The sequence below is a fragment of the Neolamprologus multifasciatus genome, chromosome 9, assembly GCF_963576455.1.
Source record: "Neolamprologus multifasciatus chromosome 9, fNeoMul1.2, whole genome shotgun sequence".
Classification (NCBI taxonomy): domain Eukaryota; kingdom Metazoa; phylum Chordata; class Actinopteri; order Cichliformes; family Cichlidae; genus Neolamprologus; species Neolamprologus multifasciatus.
In genome coordinates this window covers 28599032-28609939 of record NC_140447.1, presented here as the reverse complement: position 1 = coordinate 28609939, position 10908 = coordinate 28599032, and the positions used below count along the sequence as shown (strand labels likewise).

General features: G+C 44.0%; 1 protein-coding gene across 1 annotated transcript; it reads right to left on the bottom strand.

Annotated features, from left to right (window-relative positions):
* Positions 1-2743: 2743 nt before the first annotated feature.
* On the bottom strand, positions 2744-8500 carry LOC146511735 (uncharacterized). Its single transcript, XM_085172396.1, has 3 exons — positions 7962-8500; positions 6016-6861; positions 2744-5690 (listed from the first exon to the last, which is right to left on the bottom strand). The coding sequence occupies exons 1-3, from the start codon at positions 7977-7979 to the stop codon at positions 5112-5114; spliced, it is 1443 nt and encodes a 480-aa protein (XP_085028522.1). The 5' UTR covers positions 7980-8500; the 3' UTR covers positions 2744-5111.
* Positions 8501-10908: the final 2408 nt, after the last annotated feature.

Sequence of the window (10908 nt, the reverse complement as noted above, 5' to 3'; positions counted from 1 at the left end):
ACAGGAGCAGAAAAAAAGAAAAAGAGTGTGGCTGGTAAAGATGAAAACACATACAGAGCGTAAACTGTCTTTGTTAGTAACAAACGTCAGGAAAGAAAAGACAAAACACACAAACACTCTCATGACATTCATGAATAATTAGAAAGCATCTAAACATTCTGGTCGTGGATTTTTACAGTCTTATTTGCACTCGGTCATCTTCATAATCATCCTGATCAATACATGACAGGGGAGGTCCTGAGGTAGGCGGGGCTCTCTGGTGATGTCAGCATGAAAGGCAGGACCAGTGTCAGCCACATGTTGGTGAAGCATCACAGTACACTGGTGTGGTTTCCTTTCCAGATGTTTGACATTTGACACTTCAACGTTGAGGCGAACAAGAAGACACAGTGTTGGGTCAGGTTACTGCAGGGTTTCTAACTGACCAAAAGCAGAAGCACACAGACCAACAGGGATCAGATGCTGAGTGTTAGAGGAACAAGCTCATCTGTGCTGATCACTGAATGCTGCTTTATTCTTTTGTTGAAGTTGGCTGGTTGGACAGTCTAATAGTGATATCCTGCCCATCTGGGGAACAGTTTTAAAAAACACATGCAATACTTTGTTTGTATTACAGTCAAAGTTTATGTTAATTTTTGTCCTTTAAAAGTGTTGCTGTACTATAAAGTACTATAATTTGAGGCTAAAATGGCTCAGCGATTTTCAGAAGGACAGATGTTTCTGTTCAATTCTTAAATCCATTTTTTCAAACACAAACACTATTTTAAAGCTTCTGGAGAGTAAAATAATAATGATAATGATAATAACAATAATAAAAACAAAAGCTCTCAGATCCATCAAACCAAGCAGCAGAAAGCACAATAAGTGAAGAGAAAACTTTAACCTTGTAGACTTCATTATGTTCCAGCTGCTCTACAGACGCTGTGACCTCGAACTTAAGCAGGTCGTAAAGTATGTGCAGCTCAATAACTTCATAATTAGACCCTGTGGTATTTAGGCAGCAGAACAACTAAGAATAACAACTACAAATAATGTTTTTAGGTTTCTGTTGTACTGCAAGGTTCTGTACAGGAGAACCAAACCAAGAGCAAATTTTACGTCTCATTTAGAGCCGAGCACAAATGCCATCAACATTTTGCAAATTGAATCATCTTTGTTTAGATGCAAGAAGAATCATATAGAAATTAAAAAAGTATAAATATAAATCCAGAGCAAAGATATCCTCTAAATCAGCGTAGCACATGTGCAGCTGCTGGGATTCACTTAAGCATTCGGCTCGTTGCGTTTGCAGTTTTTTCTCTCACTGTTCTGGCTCACAGCGCTTCAAGCACAAAAATAAATATCCCCAAAGGTGTATGTGGCGGGCGTGGCCTGCGGTGCCGTGCAGAGGGCCAGCAGAGGGAGGAGCTGGCGAGAATGGTGGCCGAGCTGGCGGCCACGCAGCAGGAGCAGGCGGCGGTGTGGCGCCACAGGCGGGAAGAGCTGCAGGACCAGACAGAACGCCACCTGCAGAGGATGGAGTACCTGGCGGCGCTGATCCGGTCCTGCCCGACACCGCCGCCACCCCCAGCGGCGCTACCCACCCGATGGGGTGGAGGAGATCCGGGCTGTGCAGGCGCCCGTGCCGGCCCCCAGGTTGCGACCAGCCAGGGACCAGCCTGCCACAGCACCTTTCCCCACACCTCGCGTGGGAGCCGCTGGGGCTCGGCAGGGCCCGGTGCCCGTTCCTGCGCCCCGGAAGAAGGCGGCGGAGCCGGCAGCGGTGGAGGCGGCGCCCGAGGAGCCGCTCCAGCCAGGAGAGACAGCGGCGCCCGAGGAGCCGCTCCAGCCGGGAGAGACAGCGGCGGAGGCGGCGCCCGAGGAGCCGCTCCAGCCGGGAGAGGCAGCGGCGGAGGTGCAGCGTGGGGAGCTGCTCCCACCGGGAGGGGCGGAGAAGCCGCGGGATAAGTCGGTGGTGCCCGTGCTAGGGGAGTCCGCGCCACCGAACCCCGAGTTTGGCGGGGTGAGCAAAGCGCTCACCCGCTCCAGCCGGGAGAGGCAGCGGCGGAGGTGCAGCGTGGGGAGCTGCTCCCACCGGGAGGGGCGGAGAAGCCGCGGGATAAGTCGGTGGTGCCCGTGCTAGGGGAGTCCGCGCCACCGAACCCCGAGTTTGGCGGGGTGAGCAAAGCGGCCTCACCTCCACCAGAGGCCGGTGCCTGCCGGACATCTGCCCAACCGCCTGCGAGCGGGGCGCACGACCGTGCCGACCGCGCCGCGTCCACCTGCCACACAGCCGACCTCCGGACCAGCTTCGCCGACGCTGCTGGTGTAACCGGTGTGATTCTGCGTTGTGTCTGATCAAAAGAGGTAAAAGAAAGAAAGGCCTCCAAGTAAATAATTTGCCCACTCCAGCTCCTCTCCCACAGGGGAATTGTAGAAAAGGGGCTGGCATTTATTTTTACATTAAACATAAAATATGGACGTTTACACGTAACATATTTGACATAAGATAAAACAAAAACAACAACATGAAATCCGACATACCTGATCAAAAAAGGTAAAAGAAAGAAAGGCCTCCAAGTAAATAGTTTGCCCACTCCAGCTCCTACGACCAAATACAAACAGTGGGGAAGAGGGTTAGCTCAACCCACCACAACTTCCAAGCTAGCAAGAAGTATATATTCATGCTCGCATTTATGGCGCCTAAAACTCATTTATGATACATACATACTACACACTTGTAACATCTAACAAAAAAAACAGGCTTAATAATGACAATAATTGAACTAAAATCACAATCAGAAAAATCCAGGTGGCTAAATATGCATTATATGTGTGTTTTACAGTGTTGGGAAAGAAATTATACCAACCTCTCCCACAGGGGAATTGTAGAAAAGGGGAGAGGCAAAAGGGATACACTGTATTTATAGGGTTGCACCAAAGAAGAAGAAGAAGAAGAAAAGAATGAGGAGGGGCTCTAACTGATAATGAACATAACTACAGGCTTGGAGGTCCTAAAAGTCAGGTATAAAAGGAACGGTTTGGGGGTTTAGGACACATTTTGTGTAATTATAACAATGTGATTTATGACCCTGTTACACTGGGTTCGCAGGCGGCCCCCTGAACTCACAACTCCCCGTCGCTTGGCCAGGGCCCGGGGGCGCCAACGGTCAGGGCTGATCCCCTCTCACGCGCGCGGTGGGGGGAGTAGGTTGGCCGGATGGTCCCCCGGCCTCAGTCGGGCGATGGGGGTATGTGGCGGGGCGTGGCCTGCGGTGCCGTGCAGAGGAGGCGGACGCACCTGCACGGCATCCGCAATCACGCCCCGCCGATATAAATATTGTACTGGGTCCTGTGGTGGTGGTTGTTGTTGTTATGTTGAGCTGCAGCTCTGAATGCGAATGTGCAGCAACAGTGAGGGATTAATAAAAAAAGTATCAAAATGCCAATGGGTCTGCCGTGGTTGTTTACAGTGTGAAAGGGAGCTAATTAGTAAGAGTATTGTTACTCTCCCCAGGAGTAGTCCAGCAGTAGAAATCAGTCCAATAACAAGGTGTGTAACATCTAGCAGGGTGACAGAAAAACCCAGGGTAACTTCTAAGGACCTCAACGTCTCTCTCACATTGTGTTTTTTAAACATGTTTCCATTTGTCACTTCAGTCTTTTCTCTGAAATACAGGAAGAGAAATCATGGCTGAAACAATTTCTCATGAAACCAGGGGTGTGGTCCAACAGTCAGTTTTGGTGAGGAAGGTTCCTAACTGAGAGAAGTGACCCAGAACTATCTGTGTAGCAGCCACAATGAATCAAGATCATGAGCTTTATTAACTGATCAAAGTCTATTCTTTCATCTTCTGTATTATTCAGTTTACATTGGTAATGCCCATTATTGTAATGCTTTTTTAAGATGAGCAAAACTTTATTTTACTTTGGGTTAGCTGGGATAAGTGATGGATGGAGGAAATTTTACTTCAGCCACAGAAATCCTAAACAGGAAGGAGGAGCAGAGTTACAGTGGATCACTATCCAGCAGAGAAACAAGATTTATTTCAATTTCTAGGCCATGAGTGAGATTTACTAAGTGGGCAAATTAGGGTGACGATACTGTTCCAGAGTGATGTATTAATAGTGCACACATTTACATTCAGAGATGCATGCAGCCAGTTCATTTCAGTATTAACCGGCTTTCTACCAACAGCAGCACAAAAACAGCAGATTCAATCATGGAGACACTGAATCTGCTAAACTAATTAAAACATTGTAAGTGCAGGTCTTCAGTTTACGTTTCTTTGTGAAAACAGCACAGCAAAGGAGACTTTATGATGTTTTGGTATAAGGGATAAATCTTCTGACCAAACCTGCTGGGACTGTGTGAGGTCCTGAGGCTAAGAGTAAGGATTTATCCACAGGAGAGCTGCGTTCTTACAAACCATCCCACTGTGTAAACCTGACATCTGTGGAACAGCTGAGCTGTATGTGTACAAGGACACAAAACATTATTTACCATCAGATCCCGAGCCCTCCATGTGTTAATCAACAAACTGGCGCTGTGCTACATCCATAAATAATGAATAAATTAGGAGCTAAAGCTAAAAGGACAGTTTATTTATACCATCTTCATGTGAACACATCTAAGAACATCACAGATGAAAGAAACATTAAAAACTTCCACACTACATAAAGCAAGAAAAATAGTTTTTCTTGCTTTATGTAGAAAAAACAAAAACATCAAACACCTCCAAGACTCTCTTTGAAAGAACTAAAAACCTTTATTCTCATGGTCCAATCATGAGTGAACTCCCCGATGAAGCCTTGTGTGCTAAAACATGTCAGAGTTTTAAAGGTTAAATATGAGTTTCCAAAACATTTTGCTGGAGAACAATGAACTATTTGACTGAGTTTCAATTATTTACAGACGAGCAAAACCAGGACAGAGAAAAAAAGGACAAAACTGGCTCAGTAAAACGACAGAAAATAAGATCCCATGGAAAGCTGTATTATGTAGAAGTTCAGCCCAGCAACCAGTTCAGTTCAACACAAGTTTAAATGATTCTATCTGAACTCTGTGGAGCCTGATCTCAAGCTTTTTGAGTCTGACACTGAAACCAGAGGATCTTTCTGTCTCTTCAGATTCACTGTGATGGGAGAGATTTCAGCCCTGAGTGATCACGCTGATGTTTGCACAGAGCAGACAATGAGGTGAATGTTTGGGCACATTGGTAACAGTGAAACAGTTTATTAGTAACGTGGGATTGTTTGTGTGTGGAGTATGATCTGAGATTCCTGAAGCTCTTGTCACACTGGTCACAGCTGTAGTTTCCTTCCATATGTGCACGTTCATGGCTGTTACGATTACCTGAATCTGAGAAGCTTTTGTCACAGTGTCTGCACTTGTATGGTTTCTCTCCTGTGTGGACTCGTTTGTGTTTTTTAAGGTTACTTGCAGTGGTGAAGGATGACCCACACTGATCACAGAGGTGCTTTTTAACCCCACTGTGAATCAGTTCATGTCGTTTTAAGTGATGTGATGTGGTGAAGCTTCTCCCACATTCTTTGCAGTATTTCAGTTTGTCTCCAGTGTGTCTACGTTGATGTCTTTTTAGGGTGTTTTGCTGACTGAAAGTTTTTCCACAGATGTCACAATGAAACTCTTTCCCACCACCACAGTGATGACAGGGTTGAGAACTGGATCCATCTGTGTCGCTCTGTTTCTAAACAAAGACACAAAGACAGTGTAAGTCAGTCCTTCAACACTTTTGTCCTGAACGTCGCCTAAAATAAAGAGCATCTCTGCAGACGTCCAATTACATTTTACTGTTTCAGTTAACACACTCAGTTTATTGGGCTGCAATAACTACAATACTACCACCATAATACTACAGTAATACTAAAATCATAACTGACATGAAAATCTGAATAATCACTCAGAGCTGCTTTTCCATGTAGTAGAATTGCTAACATGCTAACACAGTTTAATGAGCAGAGTTGTTCCAAATAGTCAGGCTAAAATGACAAGATAAAAATATAAATACATACCTCACAGTAACTGCACTTGAGTCTCTTTCTGGTGTGGATCTGTTGGTGTTGTCTCAGGGAATGTGGAGATTTAAAAGTCTTCTCACACAGGTCACATTGATAAGGTCGTGCCTCAGTGTGGGTAAACATGTGTTGTTGTAACTTTGCGTCTGTTGTAAACTCTTTGCCACACTGTTCACAGCAGTACACATCATGTCTGGTGTGAATGCGTAGGTGTGTATTTCGGCTATCTATCCGGCTGAAAGTTTTTCCACAGATGTCACAGCTGTATGCCTTAATTCCAGAGTGGGTAACTAGATGCTTCTGCAAGCTGCTAATGTGAGTAAAAGCTCTGCCACACTGATCACAGCTGTACGCTTTAACTCCACTGTGGATGAGTTGGTGTTGTTTTAGGGAGACCTTCAAGGAAAAAGACTTTCCACACAAGTCACAGCTGAACGGTCTCTCTCCAGTGTGGATGACCTGATGCTGTTTTAGTTCAGCCTTCAGACCAAAATCCTTCCCACACTCGTCACAGCTGTATGCCTTAATTCCAGAGTGGGTAACTAGATGCCTCTGTAAGTTGCTACTGCGAGTAAAAGCTCTGCCACACTGATCACAGCTGTACGCTTTAACTCCACTGTGGATGAGTTGGTGTTGTTTTAGGGAACGCTTCCAGGAAAAAGACTTTCCACACAAGTCACAGCTGAATGGTCTCTCTCCAGTGTGGATGACCTGATGCTGATTTAGATTAGCCTTCCCAGTAAACTCCTTCCCACACTCGTCACAGCTGTATGTTTTCTCTCTCTTTCTTCTGTGAGGTTTGTCGGCCTCCTGAGAGCGCTGACTTCTCGCTCCATGTTGGTCCTGCAGTGACAGAGATACAAACAGAGCCAGTGAGTGAAATGCAGTCGTGGAACAAAGTGAACCTTCAAACTCCCTCCATTAACACTAGTTTTAAACCTGAAGGTGGAGTGTGGCACCAAACACCTTAAAGGTCTCTTATCACCACCTGCTGGTAGTTCCAACATATTACATCCAACCTGGTGTTAAAAATCATTCATGACTGTTCAAACACTAAAATCATGCCCATCCCTCCTGATTGTACACACACACACACACACACACACACACACACACACACACACTTTATAGATTTATACATAACCATTCAGTGATAATAAATCCTATGTTTGTCTTATTAGCTGCTGACCAAATGATTTTCTTAATAACAGAGTCGATGTGCTGAGACCATGAAAGGTGGTGATTTATGGTAATGCCGAGTAGTTTAATCTGGGTGACGTGTTCTAACACTGGATATGGAAAGACTCAGTTGCAGGCTGTTGACTAATCTGCTTCTAATTAGCATAGATTTGGATTTAGATACATTTAAAATCATGTTGTTTTTACTTATCCAGTCAAAGACATTCAGCAAATTTTGTTGTGACACGCTGATCAATTCAGAGTTGTCACTGGCTGAATAAAACATGGTGGAATCATTGGCATACCCAAGATTGAGCCAAGACATATTGCAGATCGTTAGTGAAAACTGAATAGAGAAGTGAAGCAAGGCAGCTGCCTTGGGGTAGACCACAGTTCATAACTGAGAAATAACCATTACAATAAACCTTCTGCTATCTTCTGTCCAAATAATTTTTTTTTCCAGCACAGAGCAGCTGGTGAAAATCAATAACATTTGAGTTTATCAATCAAAAGATCAAAATTTATCAAATCAAATGCAAGAAAAATGTCTGATTGTAACCTAAGGGTTTTTTTACATTAAGGAAAAGGCACCAAACATCAAACCAATTTAAGCCTAAACAATAACACATGAAAGTAGAGCAGCTGTGGAGTATTTTGTATTTTGTCTAGTGTCAATTATATCGTCAGCTATATCGTTATCGCAAATTTTCAAATGTATATCGTGATAAATATTTTTGGTCATATCGCCCTGCTCTGTCTGTCACCTTCTGTGTTGAGCTCATTGTTTTCTCTGTAGTGGCTGAGTCCAAGTAGCTGAAAATGTTCCTCTGCTGCTCCGTCAGACTCTTCTCCTCCTGCTGATCAGCTGGGACACAAAACAGATCTTTGTTAGGCTCCACACTGCACTGAAGAGTCAAAGTGTCTCATATGTTCATCTGACAACAAAAAACAACATATTTTTTGCTTCCCGAGGTGGGCAAACAGACACAAAAGGTTTGAGCACGGATACCAAATTCAGCAGTATGGCAGACCAGTAGCAGGAGAGACCGAGGCCTGTTATTGGAATCAAATGCCCAGTGGGCCGACACACCAATTTGCACCGATAAGACAAAGACAGCTATGTTTTATCCTGGAATATATTTTTTTTTACATTTCCTTGAAATTTTTTTTCCTTGTAGCACTTTTACCGTCAACTAGGAGTGCAACGATAAACAAAATTCAGTTCGGTTCGATACTTTGGTGTCACAGTTCGATATTTTTTAGATAAAAAAAAAAATTCATGCTTTATTTTGTCATTTATTAAAATTATAAATATATATTTTAACTCAAAAGTACAGTTTTTAAAATTAATGTTGCTGAAACAACAACAACAAAGAAAAAAAATCTATCTGATAGAGAAATCACTCATTTTTGGAAAAGAGAGTTTATTACAGAGAAATGGCTCTTTCCAAAATAAAAGCTATACGCTTCTTCTGGGCTATATTCTCAGCAGCATATTAAACATATCAGGTCCCCATAAGGAGAATCATGTGCAAACGGCTGTCTAAATGACTCGGGAAAAGTTTGTAGCATGCGTGCTTGTTGTTTTTGTCTGCTTCCACTTGTCTTTGCACTAGGATGATGTCGGCGTAAATGTGCAGTCATATTCGTTGTGTTCCCACTAGTGCTGTCAGCATTAATCTCGTTAAAATGACGTTAACGCCATAACGCCGCAAATCTCCATTAACGCGTTATCGCGGATCGCCCCGTGCGTGGGGCTGGACGGCGTCAACACGTTAACAAGCTAACTGCGCTAAAGCACTAGTTCCCACCAATTGAGCATTGCGTGGCACATCCGACATACTGTTTTACTTTAGTCCATGACGCGCTTACCTTCAGGGTCATGCTTCACATGAACATCAAGATAGTTCTAAACACCAGATCTGAATGAGGGTGGGGGAGGTTCAATTTCGGGTAGCGTTGAGGCAGTTGCCATGTTGCAACGAGCTTAGCTTCTGTCTTGCTAGCTTGCTCTGCGCTCAGTGGATCTGCGCTCGACAGTGCAGCCTAGGCGGGGTAGTCGAACGCAGATCCACTGAGCACTCAACACAGAAAGCATCGTCGGAAGAAAGGTTGATAAAACAAATAAAAAATTTTGTATTGTTCGATAAATGTGCATACCGAACCGAAAGCACTGTATCGAATGGTTCAATATCGATACGAGTATCGTTGCACCCCTACCGCCAACATGCTGTTTGTTTGTTTTTTTTAAAAACACACACTCCCTTCACCTCTTCTACATTCCTATGTTTCTCCCAGAGCAGATCTAAGGGGCAGCCCCTCAGTCATACACATATACTTTTAATCTCACCCTTAAGGGGTGGTCCCAAGGAGTTTCACAGCATGGTTTAGAACAGTGGTTCTCAAACTGTGGTACACATACCACTAGTGGTACTTAGTCTCTCTCTGGTGGTACATGGAAAATCGCAATTTTTTTTTTAAAGACTAAACAATATGTAATTGTGGAGGTATGCAAAGACAACACAAGCGTTCCCGGGGCTCTTCTGGGAGAGAGGGTGGACCAGAAAACATCTCCCCGAGCATAAGTCCTCTATAAAGAGCAGCTTATTGCCAGTGGTCGCGGCCGCTCCTGCAAGTGAGTAGTAATCCTTTGCAGCCAGCAACAGTGAATTGGTGAAGCCAGCTGTTGGAGGAAGACTTGAGTGAAGAGGAATCTGCCGTCATCAGTCCCTAGCAAGGACATTGTGCTCTACATGAGCTCAAGAGCAATACCGTCACCCAGGCCCGAGAGAGGAGTTTCTCGGTCCGAGGGAGTAGCGCCGTAGACGTGGGCAAAATTGTTGGTACCCTTCAGTCATGAAAGAAGAACTCACAATGGTCACAGAAATAACTTTAATCTGACAAAAGTAATAATAAATAAAATTCTATAAATCTTAACCAATGAAAATCAGACATTGCTTTTCAACCATGCTTCAACTGAATTATTTAAATAATGAATGGATGAAACAGGTCTGGACTAAAATGATGGTACCCCTAGAAAAGAATGAAAATAATGTGACCAAAGCGACATGTTAATCCAAGGTGTGTCCACTAATCAGCATCACAGGTGTCTACAATCTTGTAATAAGTCAGTGGGCCTATATATAGGACTCCAGGTGTTGTTTGATGACATGGTGAGTACCACACTCAACATGGACCAGAGGAAGCAAAGGAAAGAGTTGTCTCAGGAGATCAGAAAGAAAATCATAGACAAGCATGTTAAAGTTAAAGGCTATAAGACCATCTCCAAGCAGCTAGATGTTCCTGTGACTACAGTTGCACATGTTATTCAGAAATTTAAGATCCATGGAACTGTAGCCAACCTCCCTGGATGTGGCCGTAGGAGGAAAATTGATGACAGATCAAAGAGACGGATAATCTGAATGGTAACAAAAGAGCCCAGAAATACTTCTAAAGAGATCCAAGCTGAAGTTCATGCTCAAGGAACATCAGTGTCAGATCGCACGAGCTGTCACTGTTTCAGCCAAAGTGGGCTACATGGGAGACGACCAAGGAGGACACCACTGTAAAAAACATATCACAAAAGATGCAGACTGGAATATGCCAAACTACGTGTTGACAATAAGTCGCAGGTCATGGGTCTTACAACAGGACAATGACCCAAAATACACAGCTAAAACCCAAAAATGGCTAAGAGGAAAACATTGGACT